At 45.6% G+C, this 20,000-nt stretch overlaps 2 protein-coding genes across 2 annotated transcripts in view; one reads left to right on the top strand and one right to left on the bottom strand.

Moving 5' to 3' along the window:
- Positions 1-20,000, bottom strand: part of pi4kab (phosphatidylinositol 4-kinase, catalytic, alpha b) — a gene marked incomplete in the record, with an annotated part of 51,565 nt that overhangs the window by 20,389 nt on the left and 11,176 nt on the right. The window contains 10 exon segments of the mRNA XM_062543462.1: positions 9,997-10,047; positions 14,275-14,443; positions 14,700-14,803; positions 15,334-15,517; positions 15,898-15,993; positions 16,335-16,461; positions 16,756-16,885; positions 17,172-17,272; positions 18,752-18,943; positions 19,346-19,442. Coding sequence (XP_062399446.1) covers positions 9,997-10,047; positions 14,275-14,443; positions 14,700-14,803; positions 15,334-15,517; positions 15,898-15,993; positions 16,335-16,461; positions 16,756-16,885; positions 17,172-17,272; positions 18,752-18,943; positions 19,346-19,442 — 1,251 coding nt within the window.
- On the top strand, positions 278-8,121 carry serpind1 (serpin peptidase inhibitor, clade D (heparin cofactor), member 1). The gene is made up of 5 exons (XM_062543458.1): positions 278-438; positions 1,134-2,014; positions 3,445-3,718; positions 5,458-5,599; positions 6,915-8,121. The coding sequence occupies exons 2-5, from the start codon at positions 1,135-1,137 to the stop codon at positions 7,104-7,106; spliced, it is 1,488 nt and encodes a 495-aa protein (XP_062399442.1). The 5' UTR covers positions 278-438; position 1,134; the 3' UTR covers positions 7,107-8,121.

Genomic DNA, 20,000 nt, shown 5'->3' with positions numbered 1-20,000 from the left:
CTTAATTTTCTTAAGCACTCTCACAGCGACCAATCCAATGCATCTCTTCCACTGATACTAATAAAACATATTAAGGTAAAGATTTTTATTTAGAAAAAAATAAATAAAAACTAAAGTTAAAGTGACAAATGATTTTAATTATGATGACAGGGATAATGAACCAGACACAGTGGATGAGTTAATGCATCAGATTGTTAACCCAACAGCCCTGCCATTGGACACACATTACACTGAGGAGAGCAGGACAGATGGAAGAGTTAACAGCTTCTCCACAAGCAGGCTGTTTGATTTGTGCCGTGTTTGATCAACAGGGGACAACAGCAAAGTCCAGACTGTCTCACACACACACACACACACACACACATACACACACACACACACACACACACACACCAAACAGCACTCACGTTCACACAGACACAACCAGAAGAAACTCAGGTAAGAAAAAGGCTTAGAATCCTCACAGATTTTACAAAGCATAAAAGTAACTTATCATATTTTTCTTTTCTAAATACACAGATCATTCACATGATTTAGTGAGCTTAAAGGTTTCTTATACATGATTTGTTATAATAAACAGGCTTAAAAGTTTTTCATGTCATACCTCGACAGTTTCAAGAGTTTAGAAGAATGAACCACGTCTAAGTAAAATGGTAGGCTGAATGAAGTTATTGGGCTTAAAGAGTTCTGTTTTAGGATCTGTTGGAGAAAGTGTTGAGGTAGACATTTTCTTGTGTTCAACTTTAGAATGATACAGAAAAAAACTACATAATTTGGTGCACTTTGTTCGAACACGGGTTCCAATCCCAACCCTTTTACACCACTGAAATATGCTTAATATGAAATAATATCAGTATGTCTTAATGGTGACTGTTTAATGAGAAACAGATTTCAGCAAAATTGTGTAGATTACACGTGTAGACATTGTTTAAGGTTTTGCCATTTGCATTACCGTTTGAACACTCAACTATATGGTTAAATACAACATCCTAAAACCACTATAAAAAAAACCTTCTTAGATGTTTAGAAAGCAAAATCAATTCCACTATTGCTATCACTACAACAATCACTACATCTTTAGATGTGGAGACATGGTGATAGACATGACTAATCGATCCCTGTGTCCTCATCAGGATGTGGTTCCTCGCTCTAGCGGTGAGCTCCTGTCTGCTGTTGCTGACTGGGCCGGTGGAGGCCGGGATCAAACCGATCGAGTCGCACTTCGACGAGCCGGCGACCGTGGACCCGCGCGGCCCCGACAGCTCGCTGGACGAGTTCCACAACGCGAACACGGTGACCGACGAGCTCGAGTTCGACGACGACTACATCGACTTCGACAAAATCCTGGCCATGGGCGAGGACGACTACAACGAGGGCGACGAGATCGACGACATCCCCACGCCGGCGCCCGACCTGGACCTGGAGGCCGGGCCGTCCGACCCCAAGGTGCGGCGCGCCCACCTGCTGCGCATCTTCCACGGCCGCTCGCGGCTGCAGCGCGTCAACGCCGTCAACGCGCAGTTCGGCTTCCGCCTCTACCGCAGCCTGCGCAACCACGTCAACCAGACGGACAACATCCTGTTCGCGCCGGCCGGCATCTCCATCGCCATGGGGATGATGGCGCTGGGCGTGGGGCCGCGCACGCAGGACCAGCTGTACGAGACGCTGGGCTTCGGCGAGTTCGTCAACGCCAGCGTGCACTACAACAACGCCACCGTGCACAAGCTCTTCCGCAAGCTCACGCACCGCCTCTTCCGCCGCAACTTCGGCTACACGCTGCGCTCCGTCAACGACCTCTACCTGCGGCAGGACATCACCGTGCACGAGCCGTTCCGCAACGACGCCAAGGCCTACTACTTCGCCGAGCCGCAGTCCGTGGACTTCGCCGACCCCGCGTTCCTCAAGAAGGCCAACAACCGGATCCAGAAGCTGACCAAAGGGCTGATCAAGGAGCCGCTGCAGAGCGTCGACCCAAACATGGTGCTGATGCTCCTCAACTACCTCTACTTCAAAGGTGAGGCACACACACACACACACACAGATCACACACTCTCTCTCTCACACACACACACACACACACAGACACACAGATCACACACTCTCTCTCTCACACACACACACACATACACACACACACACACCACACACCACACACTCTCTCTCTCTCTCTCACACACACACACACACACTCACTCACACATGAAAAGAGACCACAAAGATTTCAATACATGCTGAATCTGATGGTCAGCAACGCAGGAAACCAGTAATGGATTTGGCGCAAAAGTGCTAGCATTAACATGTATGCCAAATTAGCATTGAGATGCAATGCCTGAGATGGCTGTGCGTAATGGTCTAGTCTAGTTTGTGCGCTAAAATCCAGGTTTCTGTCATAATGTCATGTTGATTATAATTACTACACTGAGGAAGTTGGAATCACAATCAATGTGTTGAGATGTTTAATTAGGCCCCTGAGAGTAGGCTGCACTCTTGTGTGGAGTTTCACAAGAATTCTTCACTCTGAAGATGATTAATCATGACTAATTGGGCTGAATTATCATAGGAGTTCTAACTACTGCATGATGCTTTTATTTTTGTGGCTTTGATGGAAGAAATCAGACACTGTGATTTGTCTATTTGAGGCAGCCTGACTTGTGCTTCAGACCGCACACTACAAATACTTTGTTTCAAAAAAGCAACACAACATCCACACATGACCCTGAAAACAAAGATAACACGTTGAGCTCCTCTTTCCATTGGTTATGAGAAGCTATGAACCCAAAACCCCCAAACACAAAGTGCAGTGTAAATATCCCAGAAATAGGAAAAGTGCACAGAGTTCAGAAAGTCAGTTTTTGATTCTCTGGTTCTCTTCCTCAGACCAGAATTATGTATTTTCTTCATTTTTGAGAAGCTACAGACAAAAAGAGTCTCCCTGAGCATAGGACAGAAAAACAACGCTAGGTTGGAGCTTCTATTTAGGTCAACATCCTCCTTTGGATGAAGTGTAGGGCTATTGCCACAGACGGGAATTGGGAATCTGAGAACTCAATGAGGAATTTCAATTATTGACCTGACCTCAAATCAATATGTAGCATGTCAATCTACACACACACACACACAAGTATATTGACTTTGCAGAGGAAGCTCCACCTTTCAAGAGAAGTGGGTGCATAATATGCTGGATTAGAAAAATGTTGAACATAGCAGGGTAGCTAAATGACTAAATACCCTAAATAGATTTTGTATTCTCTTGATGCCCAGCCAATGCTTGGAAACTTGAACTTGCAGGTGCAGTCAAACACACTCACAACAGCACAGTAACTCGTTTTTAGTGCGGTCACTAGTTTTTACTTGGCAGGCCACAGCTAATGACAAAATCTACGTCATACACACACCATACTCGAAGCCCTTAACCCCCCACCCCACTCACTTCCTCCCTCTCAGGCACGTGGGAAATGAAGTTCCCCAAGGAGCAGACGCACTACCGTAACTTCCGCGTGAACGAGAAGCAGTCGGTGCGCGTGGCCATGATGCAGAACAAGGGCAGCTACCAGGCGGCCGTCGACAACCAGCTGCAGCTGGACATCCTGCGCCTGCCCTACACGGGCAACATCAGCATGCTGGTGGTCATCCCCCAGAAGCTGTCCGGCATGAGGAACCTCGAGCAGGAGATCTCGCCCACGCTCGTCAACAAGTGGCTCAGCAACATGAGCAACAGGTGAGAATGACACTTGAATACAGGTAACAGTAACACCTGATGACAGGTACTGTAAGAGTAACACCTGATGACAGGTAAGATGAGCAGGAGGTCTCACTCACACCCGTCAACAAGTGGCTCAGCAACATGAGCAACAGGTGAGAATGACACTTGAATACAGGTAAGAGTAACACCTGATGACGGGTAAGAGTAACACCTGATGACAGGTAAGATGAGCAGGAGGTCTCACTCACACCCGTCAACAAGAGTGGCTCAGCAACATGAGCAACAGGTGAGAATGACAACAAGAATGACACCTCGACAGAGCCAGCAGGTGACACGGAAACACTACAAGAATAAACAGGTGAGAATAGCAGTGGAACAAACTAGTGATCAATCCTAAGGACCACAATGGAAACAAGCCTTTGGGCTTTATTGTGCTTGTATATCCTTTTGAACACTGGATGTTGTTCAACAACGTTTCAATCAATCAAAAAACAGGTCAGACAGGTGAGCACAGCAGCACAAGAGCAGGTAATCAGGAAACGTCCAGAGTGTTTCCCAAAAGCATAGTTGCTACTGTAACTACTTCCATGGTAGCGTCACTGTCAAATCTGAGTTGACACATTACAGATACATTAACACAGACATGCAGTGTTGATATTCTGCTCTTATTTTTCAATTTTCCAAAACTGAAAATGCTATATGTAACAATATGAAGCTTAAGGGGTTGTGCATGCATCACTCAAATCTAGGAATGCACATTTGGTAGTGACACTACCAAGGTAGTTGCTATCATAGTTAGCACATATGCATTTGGGAAACAGACCCCAGGTGAGCACAGCACCACAAGAGGAGGTCATCAAGAATGAAATGCCCAGTATGGGATCAGACAGAATCTTAATAAGGATCACCGCACCTTAGTCTGGAGCAGGAGTTTAGAAATGAGAAATATTTTAGAAAAGCCCTTCTACATCCTAGTAAATCCAGCAGGCAGTGTAATCTGCTGTGGGAAAATCTGCTGCTCGAGCAGGAGCAGACCACACACCGAACGCTCCGTTATGGCACAAAGCCTCGCGAGTCGCCAAGATAAACAATAACAGCGTGATATGAAAATGGACATGTCTGCCCCTGCTGTCTGTATTCATCTGTTGTCCTACGAGACGTCTGTGCTTTTCTCTGCCTGCTTGTGTAAACGACTTTTCTCAGGCTAGAGCATAGGAGCATGAGAAACACTCTCGTATCTCACGCTCAGATCAATCAACAACAAGGGGTCACCATAAAAGGTGTGTGCTCTTTCACTGTTTGGGTGCAACACTTGAAAAAGCCTTCAGGCCGAAACGTTGTTTCAATAAACTAGCATCGGAAAAAGAGTGTGTGGTCTCCCCCAGTTTGTCTACGACTACGCATCCTGTGACCAGCACCTCTGTTTCTTCTCACAGTGCTAGATTAAGAGACATATTAATTAATTATTAGTTAATTCAGCATATTGCTCCAGTGGTGATAGAGCTGTGCATTCAATGTGTACTTATAAGAAAACCACTGTTTGTAGAAGGTTCTGGCCCTATAGGAAACAAATAGTGTTTTGGACCAGGCGATTCTACCCAATGTACACATGTCTTCAGGGACCCGGACGGAAAGGTGTGTAATTTGATTGGTTGTTGAGCTGAAACATCAACAACTTTTTGCCAGAATAGCAGACTGTGCCTTTAAATGTGATGCCCCTGATGACCTTTAAATGTGATGCCCCTGTGTTCAAGGACACGAGAGGTGGTGTTCCCCCGTTTCAACCTGAAGCAGAACTACGACCTCATCGGCCACCTGAAGGACATGGGACTGACGGAGCTCTTTGAGGGTGGAGACTTCACCCCTATGACCGAAGAGAAGATTGTCATCAACTGGGTAAAAAAAAAAAAAAAAACACACACACAGTTCCATACAGTATCTTGAGAAATGGGAGTTGAATCCTCATCATAGTGAATATTTTAAAACAGCACTCCAAATCTCCTTTTTTTTGTGGGACGATCAAAAAGTCCATTTAGAGTGCCTTCCTATTAGTTCTTTTTCATCAACTGGGTAAGACAATGGCTGTGGAGCAAATCTCCAGTAACAATAGTGGCCTCCCTGGTCAGGTGGCCTTGACCACTGAAAGCGTCTGGCTTATCTGGGCCTGAAATGCAGCCCAACCACAACCAACCTTTACTGCATATGCCAGAGCTGGGGTGTAGTATGGCTACAGTGTTAACATGTAATAAATAACAAAAATGATACAGTATGGTTACATACTGTATATAATATATAATTAATCTGTAATGTGTACGTTATACTCATATACTACATGTAATCCTAATACAGCCTTAACTAATAATGAATTATTAATAATAGTCACACTCCATAGCCCATATGACATACACGCAATGTGAAGCATATAAATCAATGCTGACTAAATTCTGATGGGTTTACACGGCAAGGTTCTCTCTCTCTCTCTCTCTCTCTCTCTCTCTCTCTCTCTCTCTCTCTCTGTGTCCACCTCTGCCCTTCCTTCCTTCCTCTTCCTCTCCCTCTCCAATCTCTGCCTTCTCACTCTCCACTCTTGACTCTCTTGACTCACTTCCATGAGCTTTCCCTTCGCCCCTCTGATTACACTTCCATTTCACCTCCGTGACCTCTCTGTGCCTCTATCTCAACAACGCTCCCTCTCCTCCATCTTCCATGATCTCACCCACTAATGTCTAATCTCTAATCTCTAATCTCTATTCGCTCTGCCATCTCTCTGTCTCGCCATCATTCTCCTTCATGCTCACGCTCAAATTCAAATTCAAAGTAGAGGTTGCTTTATCAGCATGGTTACTAGGCTACAGCGCTGCCAAAGCTTGTGTTAAGATTAAGAACAGCAGAGAATTATAACAAGTCCATTATAAACAGAAGCAAAGCAACAGCCTGTCTTTGGTTGTATAGTCCTCACTAGGACATACGACAGATTCTCAGATCATCAACAGATTACTGTTAACTACAATTTATGGTTAAGGTTAAAGTTAGAGGTTGGCTTTGGTTAAGGTGATGCTCACTGCTAACTGTTCAATAGCATTCTGTATTTGAATCTTAACAGGTCATTTCTTAAGTCTCCATGGGCAGACTATCCAAGTAAACGGTTACGTAATAAACTTCATCTCACTAATCAAACCTCCACCCCCCCTCCATGCTTCCTCTCGATCAGTTCCAGCACCAGGGGACGATCACGGTGAACGAGGAGGGGACAGAGGCAGCTGCACTGACGCAGGTTGGCTTCATGCCCTTGTCCACACAGACGCGCTTCATCGTGGACAGACCCTTCCTCTTCCTCATCTACGAGCACCGCACCAACTGCCTGGTCTTCATGGGCCGCGTGGTCAACCCCATGCAGAACTAAAGACACACGCGTACATAGGAACGCATGCACACGCACATGCGTGCCTGCACACACACACACACACACACACACACACACACACACACACACACAAACTGTCTCTCTCTCTTTCTCTCACACACACACACACACACACACACACACACACACACACACACACACGCACGCATGTACAATTTGACCCCTTAAAAAACTTGCTTCCTGGTTCATGCATTTAACTCTGTGTACTGGCCACTTGCCACTGTTAACTCCAGTCCACACACACACACACACACACACACAATCAAATATTACTTAATACTATTGCAAACACTTAGTCATTGTTCACAGGATTCATGACAGATGCATAAACACTAACGCCTACACAAACACACAAAAATAAACACACTTACACACTCAAACAGTTGTCATCTGTTAATGTTTTATCTACTGAAAAACAGCACCTCAGGTGCAAACAGGCGTTAGCCATATCGGTGCCACATCACGTCAATGTTTTTCACCATCTGGGAATTTAATGTGATACTGGTTTAAATAACACTTTTTAGCATCCTTTATTATCCATAGGCTTTCATGTGCTAAGTTTAACACTCTTTAGCATCCTTTACCATCCATGAAACTTCATGTGCTAACACTTTTAAGGATCCTTTACCATCCATTGGACTTTATGTGCTAACACCTTCTATCATCCTTCACCATCCATAGGCTTTCATGCTAACACTCTTTAACGTCCTTTACCATCCATTGGACTTCATGTGCTAACACCTTTTAGCATTCTTCACCATCCAAAGTCTTTCATATGCTACCACTCTTTAGCATTTCGTAACTAGGGCAACCATAAGTCCTCATAAAGGATTTCAGGCACTTTAGCAACTGGATATGATGGCATGTATTTGATGACTACAACTGTATGTAAACAATGAACATCGTTTTTATTTTATGAGAGTAATAATAGCTTTAGGTGTGCAAATGTTTGTGATGTGGATTAAAGCCAATAAAAGCTATAGGATGATGATGATCTGGAGGGGGATTTGTCATTCACTTCAGCAGAGTTTAATTACACTCAGTTCAGGCTGATAGGCATTCTCACACAACCTTTGTTTTTAATAATGAATAACCCTTGTGTGGAGGAAACACAGAAATGTCAGAGTACCAGCTCACAGTCACGCAAAAAAAAAACTTTAATAATTTAAACGTGCACTTTAAAGCCACACTTTGTATTTCCGTGTTATTCACAGGTCTGTAGAGACTCAGAGATTTATGCAGTAAAAGTGGGATCTCTCTCTCTCTCTCTCTCTCTCTCTCTCTCTCTCTCTCTCTCTCTCTCTCTCTCTCTCTCTCTCTCTCTCTCTCTCTCTCTCTCTCTCTCTCTCTCTCTCTCTCTCTCTCTCTCTCTCTCTCTCTCTCTCTCTCTCTCTCTACTGTATCTATCTCTCTCTCTCTCTCTCTCTCTCTCTCTCTACTGTATCTATCTCTCTCCTTTTCATCTCCAGCTAGTGAACTCTCTCAAGGCACATGAGCCAGGTAGCCTCACAGCTTGTGTGTAGGAGGGACCCCCCTACGGTAGAGAATGCCGGCTAGCACGACGACAGTTGCCGTGCCAGTGGGAACTGAGAGCAACCTCGCTGGCACCAATACCCTGCTGTGCCGCCAGTCAGCTCCGGTGCCAGCGCTAGTCAACGACAAGAGATACGCCCTCCCGCTCCTGGGGTCCTGTTTTGCAAGCCAAGTCAATATTTGTTGACGGAGTTAAACCCTAACCCAAAGCAAACTGCACCTCCATAATATGAGGACATCACCTGTATATTTGTTGTCTCTGCTGCTGATAAAAACATCAGCTTTTTAAATTCTATTTGGGGGATTTATGTTTAAGCTAATTCAACTATCTGATGAGAGAATTGTGATGCAGTCACAAGTCCAGCAGAAGAGAGTGATTCAGATGTTTTTACAAAACAATGTGGCGGTGGTAGTGGTTACGGAGCTGGACTAGCCTGAAAGTTGTCGGTTCAATTTCCGGCTTCGACTTTTGTGGACCTTGAGCAAGGCACTTAACCCCAAGTTGCTCCTGGGGCAATGCAATCCCTCGTAATATAACTGACATATGTAAGCCACTTTGGACAAAAAGTGTCTGCTAAATGTAATGCAATGTGCAACACAACGCGGAGAGGCAAGAGCCAGTGCAGACACCCACAGACCACCAGACAATCAGCCGAGTCAGAGCTCCCGATCAGCCTCACCGTTAGTCATCTTTACAGTCGCATGCCTAAACTGAAGTCATTTTTATAGCTGCACGCCTCAGTGACCCGGAGTGCTGCTGCCTCCTCTCATCCTCCCCCGCTGGAAAAACACTGTAAACACACTTGGGCGTATCTAATGTTTAAACACCATTAGGGGCCAGCCGTAAAGCATGAGATATAAAAATGACATGCGCTCCAGAGGGATGGGTTTGGACCATTACAGCCTCTGGTTGTAGTCACTGCTGCCTTCTCTGCAGATGCAGACAGGAATATTGCACTTCTCCCTTTGATCAAAATGACACCCTTGAGTAAGGGAGGGACAGAAGTGGACGTCAGCACGACTAAGGACGTAGCTCTCTCTCTGTGTGTGTTTGTGTGTGTGTGTCTGTGTGTGTGTGTGTGGGTCTAAAGAATGAGGTCCATTTTAACCTAACCTAACCCTGCCAAGGCATTATGCCATGTGGTGTCAGCCAATCGGATTTGAGGATGCAGTGATTCTACAGTGTAATGACACTTGGAAGGTGTAGAAAGAGGTAATCAGATTGGATTCAAACCTCAATGCACTTAAATCGAGAAGAAGAAGTGTGTGTGTGTGTGTGTGTGTGTGTGTGTGTGTGTGTGTGTGTGTGTGTGTGTGTGTGTGTGTGGTCTCTTACCACAGCGATGACAGGAATCAGGACTCCCAGGTTTCCTGCACTGCTGGAGGCCTTAGAGGAAACAGATACAGATAAACAAAATGAATAACAAATATAGCCGCAAGCGGCGATGGCGGGCCCGAGCACCTGCGGTGCGGAGACCTGTGACATTTCGGAATCTAACAAAGCAACATGTGCGTGTTGGTGGGCATGTGCATGAGCAACACACATGCCCACCAAATTTGGTCAATTTTCCTGAATGTATGTGTCAACCACAACAGACAACACGCTAGGTGGCACTATAGAGTCCCTAAGCCACACCCTAGGCCAGAGCTCTATCTCTGACTATCGATAGCAATAACGCACAAGCCCACCAAATTTGGTTAATTTTCTTGAATGTGTGTGTCAACTAGGGATGCAACGGTACAGTTTTGCCACGGTTCGGTTTGTATCACGGTTTTTGGGCCACGGTAACGGTTCGGTTTCAATATATCAATATTATCTTGGCTCTAGCATACAGGAGGTTATATTTGCCTTTTCTATTTCAAATCAACAATGTGCTTCTACTTACACTTGCAGAGAATGCCAGACACAGATGAAGCAGAATCACAAAAATGTATTATAAGAAAAGAACACCATCATTGCCTTCTGTCATAAACAGGCAATATTATCCATAGTGAAGTGCAGCATAAAGTAATGTGTAATTATTTATTTATTATACCACTGCTTGGTCAAATTTCCTATTGTGGTGCGCTATTTGAAACGTGCATTATTTTTCTATACACACGGCTATGATGTAGTTCCCTTCTTTTGGGCTTATTACACTTGAATATTAATTCGCCAATGTGAATGTAACGGTAAAAACAGCAATGTTGCATCTAAGACAGCGGCAATATAAATGAAAATGATAGTAGCAGTGGTATAAGCGGGATAATCAACTCCGCGCCCTGTGCGTTTCTAGGAAAATAATGCACTTATCGAAGTGTCCGCCTGCGGCGTCGGGTCCTTATTACCACTTCGAACGTGCATTATTTTCCGTCGTTGATTATCCCTTACCTGTTGTCTTACAGAACATACAGCCCTTTTGTAATATTAAGTAGGTTGCATAAAATGTAAACTTTAAAAGTCACTTTTTCAACTTCAATTACAGTTCAGGAATCTTACTGCTGAAATGCGTGCCGGAGGGGATATTGAAGCGATGATCGAGAACATTTATGTAGCGAAATCCCATACTCAAAACCACCGTATCGGCAGGGCATCATGTCTTTTCCTATGAACACGCCAATCGCATTCGTTATGTCTTTGTGTTTTTGGGAATTATAGGAATATTGTTGCCGAAAGGCTGACGCAATGGATGGTTGGGTTTTCGGTGGCAAACTAGCTCTCCGTGCTGCTCCACTTAAGGTTACAGCCGGGTGATGATGGCGCAAATGGGCCGACATGTTGGATGTGTTACCTTTATTAGGTGATCGTTGTGAAGCAGTGCTTGCACACTGTGCTTTGTTTACTGACGGTCTTTTTGACTTGTTCGTAGGCTACTTCGAATGTCGCCATGATCGTGCAGCCGCCGGTTAAGTTTGTTTCTTCTCACATGACTCCTTCATTTGCATTTCAACGTGCTTATTGGGTCTTGGGAAATTCAGTAAAATTCTGATTGGTTGTTGCAAGGTTGACGAGAGGCAAGCTGAACAGTCAGAGAAAACTCATCCCCCGGGTCCTAAGCACTCCTTGCTATCGCTCCCAGGCTACGCGCGTGCAATAACCTTGTATTAAATAAAAAGTTTAATGTCGCGTACCGAAATATTGCGGTGTAGGTGAGTCTATTGAACCGAACAGGCCAAACCGAACGGTTCAATAAATTATTGAAAACCGTTGCATCCCTAGTGTCAACCACAACAGACAATGCGCTAGGTGGCGCTATACAGTCCCTAAGCCACACCCGAGGCCAGAGCTCTGTCTCGGAATAACTATAGCAATAACACGCATGCCCACCAAATTTGGTTCATTTGGGTGAATGTACGTGTCAACCACAACAGACAATGCTCTAGGTGGCGCTATAGAGTCCCTAAGCCACACCCTAGGCCAGAGCTCTATGTCTGACTATCGATAGCAATAACGCACAAGCCCACCAAATTTGGTTCATTTTCGTGAATGTGTGTGTCAACCACAACAGACAATGTGTAGGTGGCGCTATACAGTCCCTAAGACACCCTTGGCCAGAGCGCTGTCTCTGAATAGCTATAGCAATAACAGATATGCCAACCAAATGTGGTTCATTTTCGTGAATGTATGTGTCAACCACAACAGACAATGCACTAGGTGGCGCTATAGAGTCCCTAAGCCACACCCGAGGCCAGAGCTCTGTCTCTGAATAACTTTAGCAATAACACACATGCCCACCAAATTTGGTTCATTTTGGTGAATGTTTGTGTCAACCACAAGAGACAACACACTAGGTGGCAATATAGAGTCCCTACGCCACACCCTATGCCAAAGCTCTGTCTCTGACTAGCCATAGCAATAACACACAAGTCCACCAAATTTGGTTCATTTTTGTGAATGTATGTGTCAACCACAATAGACAATGTGCTAGGTGGCGCTATAGAGTCTTTAAGCCACACCCTAGGCCAAAGCTCTGTCTCTGACTTGCGATAGCAATAACACACAATCCCGCCAAATTTGGTTAATTTTCGTGAATGTATGTGTCAACCACGACAGACAATGCGCTAGGTGGCGCTATAGAGTCATTAAGCCACACCCTAGGCCAAGCTCTGTCTCTGACTAGCCATAGCAATAACACACAAGTCCACCAAATTTGGTTCATTTTCGTTAATGTTTGTGTCAACCACAACAGATAACATGCTGCTAGGTGGCGCTATAGAGTTCCGAAGCCACATCTTAGGCCAGAGCTCTGTCTCTGACTAACGATAGCAATAACACACAAGCACACCAAATTTGGTTCGTTTTCATCAATGTATGTGTCAACCAAAACAGACAATGTGCTAGGTGGCGCTATAGAGTTCCTAAGCCACACCCTAGACCAAAGCTCTGTCTCTGACTAGTAGTAGCAATAACACACAAGTCCACCAAATTTGGTTCATTTTCGTGAATGTTTGTGTCAACCACAACAGATAACATGCTGCTAGGTGGCGCTATAGAGTGCCGAAGGCACACCTTAGGCCAGAGCTCTGTCTCTGACTAGCAGAAGCAATTCCACATGTAGCTGCCAAATTACATCCAATTCATAACCTTTTTTCTGCCTATAACACCAACTTCCTGTTTCTTAATAAAACGCCATAATTCAAACCTTCGCCATTTCAATATACTTCAAAAATTAAAAAATCTGTTCGCAACTCCTCTCGGGCAACCCCTCAAGATCATTTTAGTGCTTATATGACATGATTTCGATAAACCGTCTAGGAGAAGTGTTTCAAAATACATGATGTGCAAAATTCATAATGATAATCATAACTCAAATTTGTCTAAGATTCACTATGTAGTCGCAATGTAAAAGTTGTTCAGATTAGTAGAACACACATGCCCACCAAATTTGGTTCATTTTTGTGCATGTATATGTCAACCACAACAGACAGCTCAATAGGTGGCGCTACAGAGTCCCTGAGCCACACCCTAGGCCACAGCTCTGTCTCTGAGTAGCGACTGTAATTCCACATGTAGCTGCCAAATTACAAGAGTTTTGGAGCATGCCAAGTTGGTGTAAAAAGGCCGCACGTGCTAAGACGAAGAGAGAATAAGAATAATCTGATCAAAAACAATAGGGCCTTGCACCTACGGTGCAGCCACTTTCAGTGGCCGCACCTCGGTGCTCGGGCCCTAATAATTTATACACACATTTCAACATATCACATACACAAATACAGTAAACTAGACAGTAAAGACAACAACAACTGAAAATCAATCCTGTATTCAATAGTGAAAAGTGCACTAACAGCTTGGAATATAATATGGCTTTGATTTTTTAGATTGTACCTCAAGAACTACATCTCTCTTCCTACAGTATGTAAGCCAGCCCCCTGCCACACACACACCACCACCACGCATGCGCATGTGCACACACACACACACACACACACACACACAAAAACACAAACAAACATGCACACACACACACACACACACACACACACACACACACACACACACACACACACACACACACACACACACACACACACACACACACACACACACACACACACACACACACACACACACACACAACAAACACAAACAAACATGCACACACACACACACACACACACACACACACACACACACCTTAAGTGCAGGCCCCTTGTCGCTGGCCCTTTCGCTGGCCCTCTTGCCCTCCAGGCCCAGTTGGACGAACAGCTCCAGCAGGTTGACCATCAGGTCGTCCTCCAACAGCTCCCCCTGCAGGTTGGCAGCGATGTTCGCCAGCGCGTTTATCACGGCCAGAGAGCAGTGCCTGGCCACAAACACACACACACACACTGTAAATAACAGGTAAGTGCCCGTAGGTGCAGTATGTGAGGGTAGTATACCTCTATCCTTAGGTACAGTATGTTGGGGTGGATTACCTGTATCCTTAAGTACAGTATGTCGGGGTGGATTACCTGTATCCTGGGGTACAGTATGTTGGAGTGCTTTACCTGTATCCTTAAGTACGGTATGTTGGGATGATATACCTGTATCCATAGATACAGTATGTTGGGGTGGATTACCTGTATCCATGGTCCTTGTAGTCTTTAGTGGCGGAGTAGACTACAGAGCTGGCCTTCACACTGATCTGCTGGAACAGGTTCCACACCTCCTGGTAGATGTATTGCTGCGCAAACAATGATACATCTTACATGCACAATTACAACAGATATGAGCGCTGTAAGTATACTGTGTATGTGTGTGTATAAACATACAGTATGTGTGTGTGTGTGTGTGTGTGTGTGTGTGTGTGTGAGAGAAAATATCTGAAATTCCTAGCGATGACCATGCATCCCAGTTGGTCTATGATAAGTATGTCCAGTTGTGTGTGCGCGTGTTTGTGTGTGTGTATAAATGTGTGTGTGAGAGACAGAGAGAGAGAGAGAGAGAGAGAGAGAGAGAGAGAAATATCTGAAATTCCTAGTGATGACCATGCATCCCAGTTGGTCTATGATGAGTAGGTCCAGTTATGTGTGTGTGTGTGTGTGTGTGTGTGTGTGTGTGTGTGTGTATCCTCACAGTGCCAGTGATGACCATGCATTCCAGTTGGTCTATGATAAGTACTGTATGTCCAGTTGTGTGTGTGGGTGTGTGTGTGGGTGTGTGTGGGTGTGTGTGTGTGTATGTAAATGTGTGTGTGTGTGTGTGTGTCCTCACATTCCCGGTGATGACCATGCAGCCCAGCTGGTCTACGATGAGCACGTCCAGCTGGGAGGGCGGCAGGCAGAACTTCTGCTGCAGGATCTGCAGGATGGTCTGCGTGACCCGCGGCGAGTCGCGCATCGCCACGGCGATGTGGCCCAGCGCGCGGATGGTGTGCTCCGGAATCAGGTGGGCATCTCTGGGGAGAGGCGAGATTGGGACAGCTGTGAGCGGTAACCATGGGAACAGACTCCGTGGCAACACAGAGGTGTGGTGTGGAATGTGTAATGAGTGTACTTTCCATGCAGAAGGCAGAGAAGAGCGATTCTGAGGAAGCAGGTGGATCTGGTGTCTTGAAACTCACTTAAGATAATTGTGTTATGGATATTGTCTGTGTGTCTGTTTGTTTGTGTGTGTGTGTATGTGTGTGTGTGTGTGTGTTCATACCATTGTATCCGTGAGTGAGTGTGTGGCCATGTGTGTCTCTTAATGTGCATGTGTTGTTTGTGTGCTTGTGTGCCGATGAGTTTGCCTGTGTGTGTGTGTGTGTGTGTGTGTGTGTGTGTGTGTGTTCTGTACTTGTCGTTCTCCTGTGAGATGTAGAGTCGATTGGAGAGGCTGGCCAGGAAGGCTTCCACAATCACATCGTCCATCATCAGACCAGCTGTAAGACATCTGGCAACACAAAACCAATGCACTGTGCTGAAAGTTTGAATGTGTGTGTGCGTGTGTGTTTTGTGCCATCTTGATTGTACAATACAATCATTTCCCAACTTAGCCACAGCTTACATTGATTTTGCAAAATGTCTTCAGTAATACACAAAGGCAATTACTTTGGTATTACTATGGCTTTGCTTCTTTCAACTTGCATAAAACACTATCCTGCGACTTATACAAAATGTGGCTACACAAGAAACGACTAATCATTGTTGTTTGATGAAGAATCATAGTTTATGTGATGTTTGCTATTTTCTTTTTTTAAATGTTCACTTGTTGCATTGTTGTTTGTTGTTTACCTGCATACGTTATCGATGGAGATGTCCCGAAGCTGCTCGTACATGGACGGCTGGTCTTTCCTGTTGGACAGCATGTTGAAGGTGGACTGCGAGTGCTCATTGGTCACACTGATTTTGATTTCTCCAGCTTTGCAGGGATTGGAGGAAACAGCAGTCAATCACTCATCATATCACCAACATCAACTGGTTGCTGATAGCATGTGTGTATAGGAGGAAAAGTGTGTTTTCTATGGGGTCCACTGAAATGTCCTTTACAACTGTGTGTGTTTGTGTGTGTGTATAAGTAAACGTGTGTGTGTGTGTGTGTGTGTGTGTGTGTGTGTGTGTGTGTGTTTATGTGTGTGAGTGCATGTAATGTCAGTGAATGTATGTATTGTGTGAGTGTGTGTGTGTGTGTGTGTGTGTGTGTGTGTACACTGACCCGTGCTGTATTGACTGTGGTATTTGTAGAGCTTGATCAGCACAGGTGACGGCACAACCAGGAAGTCCCGCAGAGACATGGTAGCAGAGTGGGCAATGACTGGGAACCGCTCACACAGACGCCCCAGACCCTGTCACACACACACACACACACACACACACACACACACACACACACACACACACACACACACACACACACACACACACACACACACACACACACACACACACACACACACACACACACACACGACAGAGTGACAGAGTGACAGTTGAGTTCAAGAAATGGGCACACACATACACACAGGCACACACAAATACACACATTGAGTGAATTTAAAGAGATATGCAATGACCCTTGACCTTTGACTCTGGACCCTGAGTGTGAGGCCTGAGTGTGTGTGCCGAGAGTACCTGTAGGCAGCAGATGAGCAGCGGCATGTGGGCGATGATGACTTTACTGGACGTCTTAGACTGCAGCTTCTCTGACAGTTTAGTGCACAAGTTCTCAGCTCCTGAGAGAGAGAGAGAGAGAGAGAGGGAGGGAGGGAGGGAGAGAGAAGGGCAGAGGTATAAGTGTAGAAATGAGGAAGGGAGAAAGCAGGGGAAAGAGAGAGAGAGAGAAAGAGGGAAAGAGAAAGATAGAGAAAGAGAGGGGGGAGAGAAAGGAGAAATGAAGAAGGGAGAAAGCAGGAGAGAGAAGAAAGAGAAAAGAAGGGAAATAAACACAAGAGAGAGTAACAAATGGAGGCAGTGGACATCATTTATTTATGCCTGTACTGGCTGGCACAGTTGCTGGCCTTTCGCTTGTTTTGGCCAAACTGAATTTGCGAGATAACAAGTGGGCTGCTTTGAAGCCTTTATTCCTCATGACTTTTTAATGCAACAGCACGTTCACCCCAGGCCTCTCTGTGCACCGCCAGCGCTCACAGCATGAGGGTGTGTGTGTGTGTGTGTGTGTGTGTGTGTGTGTGTGAGAGTGTGTGTGAGTGTGTGTGTGTGTGTGTGTGTGTGTGTGTGTGGGTGTGTGTGAGGGTGTGAGTGTGTGTGGGTGTGTGAGTGTGTGTGTGTGGGTGTGTGTGTGGGTGTGTGTGTGTGGGTGTGTGTGTGTGTGTGGGTGGGTGGGTGGATGTATGGGTGGGTGGATGTGTGTGTGTGTGTGTGTGTGTGTGTGTGTGTGTGTGTGTGTGTGTGTGTGTGTGTGTGTGTGTGGTTGTGTGTGGTTGTGGGTGTGTGTGCTCTGGAAATGAGGCTGACTCAATTAGCCCTCCAAAACCTGCACAAACACACTGAGTGCATCTGAAGGGCTAATCGTCACCGCTAAGCTGCTCCCTGGGAGGAATTCATTAATCAAATATGCATGAGGTCGGGACGCTGGGGCACAAGTGGCTACAGTGTCCATGCCACACTTGGGTCCACAGGATGTGGGTTTGAGCATAGATATTAGAAAGCTAGATAGTGCAATGTCCGTCACGTTCAATTAGGTGGCATTGTAAACGCGGCCGCCATATTGCTGGGGGCAACATCTTTACTGTCTATGAGCAACACCTGCCGGCAATCAGGGACACCTGTCTGATTTCCAATCAGAGGCACCTGTTTCTCCATTGGCCTCCATTGTGGCCCCCACCAAGATGGCAGCGCAATTTACATGTATGTACATTCTAGAACCGAATGTGGTGTCTAGCTTTCTGATATCTATGGGTTTGAGACTGATCCAGGCCATTACCCAATCCCAACCCATATCTCCACCACACACTTCCTGTCACTCTCCTCACTGGCCTATCAGATTAGAGAACTTCCTGTCACTCTCCTCACTGGCCTATCAGATCAGAGCACTTCCTGTCACTCTCCTCACTGTCCGAATCAGTTGACGGTCATATTCAAAATTAAGAGACCACTGCAAATGTCACTCAGCAACCGTAGGATATGGATGGGATCACTTCTGTATGGCTACCGGTGGCACATTCTGATGATGTCATCAGCGGTGGTCCCACCTTGTTCATCTTTGACGGCCCACACCATGAGGTCCACGCAGGCAGCGTTGGCCTGGCAACGCAGCTTCAGCGGGCTGGGTTCCCCCAGCAACCGGTCGGCCTCGTGGAGGACCCGCTGCATCTCTGACTGGCTGCTGCTGAACTGCTCCAGCACAAAGTCATGCACCTCCTTCACAAACGAGCTGTGGAGGTCTGAGAGAGGAGGAGGAGGAGGAGAAGAGAGAGAGATAGACAGAGAGAAACAGAGGAGAGAAGGAAGTAGAAGAACAAAAGATGCAGTGTTAAAAAAGAGAATGGAAAAATAAACGAGAGGAAATAAAAGAAGAGGGACAATTGTGTTAAAACCAGTAAAAGGAGAGTGCTGGTGCTTTATATTTGTAAAGCTCTACTAAGGTATTATGATACTGTTATTGTTGAAAAAAATGGGAGCTTAACGCCATCAGACATTTTCAAATCTGTAATACATATGGTCAACTCTGAATTCCAGCACAGCGCCTGGGAACTTTAACATGTGGGCTTATGGGCATGAAGTGACTGCACAAAGGCTTGCGTTGACAAAGGGGCATGTTCATGTCGATCTTCGTGTGCGCTCACCTCTCATGCAGTAGAGGGTGTCTCTGAGCATCTTGAACATGCCCACATACAGCGGGTCACTGAAGCTGGTATAGAACAGGTCCAGACCAGGGTTGGCCTAAACACACACATACACACACACACACACACACAAGCACATGCACAGAGAGAGAACACATGTAGCAATTTTAAGCAATGAGCATTAAAAGTATCCGGTGCCACTTCGTCCATCAAGAAAAAATTACCCACATTACACTGTCAGAGAACACACACACACACACACACACACACACACACACACACACACACACACACACACACACACACACACACACACACACACACACACACACACACAAAGACGAAAGACAAAGCGGTGTTGCTGACAGCAATGTTGTTCCTGCGCCTGAGAGCACTGATAGCTTAATAGGCTGCCATCACCATCACCATCACCAGCAGCAGCAGCAGCAGCAGCGGTAGGTCCTTTATCAGACATAATCACATGCTTACTGCCCTGTAATTACCGGATGAGTTAAAGGAGCACTCAATAGTGTCTCTGCCCCTTTTCTCAGCACAGACACACACTGCAGGTCCTCTGCACCAGGGAAAGGGGCATTCATGAAATGAACTATCATCACTGAATTGGCACTGTTGTTTGTTATTGCTATTCTCCCTA

This window comes from Sardina pilchardus, chromosome 8 (genome assembly GCF_963854185.1).
Source record: "Sardina pilchardus chromosome 8, fSarPil1.1, whole genome shotgun sequence".
In the NCBI taxonomy this organism is placed as follows: domain Eukaryota; kingdom Metazoa; phylum Chordata; class Actinopteri; order Clupeiformes; family Clupeidae; genus Sardina; species Sardina pilchardus.
This window is presented reverse-complemented; position numbering and strand designations above follow the sequence as displayed.

Excerpts from the sequence above, each read along its gene's own strand:
- serpind1 (XM_062543458.1), top strand. The coding sequence starts at position 1,135 with ATGTGGTTCCTCGCTCTAGCGGTGAGCTCCTGTCTGCTGTTGCTGACT. Across the intron at positions 2,015-3,444 it reads CAACTACCTCTACTTCAAAG|GCACGTGGGAAATGAAGTTC; the intron begins GTGAGGCACACA and ends CCTCCCTCTCAG. Across the intron at positions 5,600-6,914 it reads AGAAGATTGTCATCAACTGG|TTCCAGCACCAGGGGACGAT; the intron begins GTAAAAAAAAAA and ends CCTCTCGATCAG.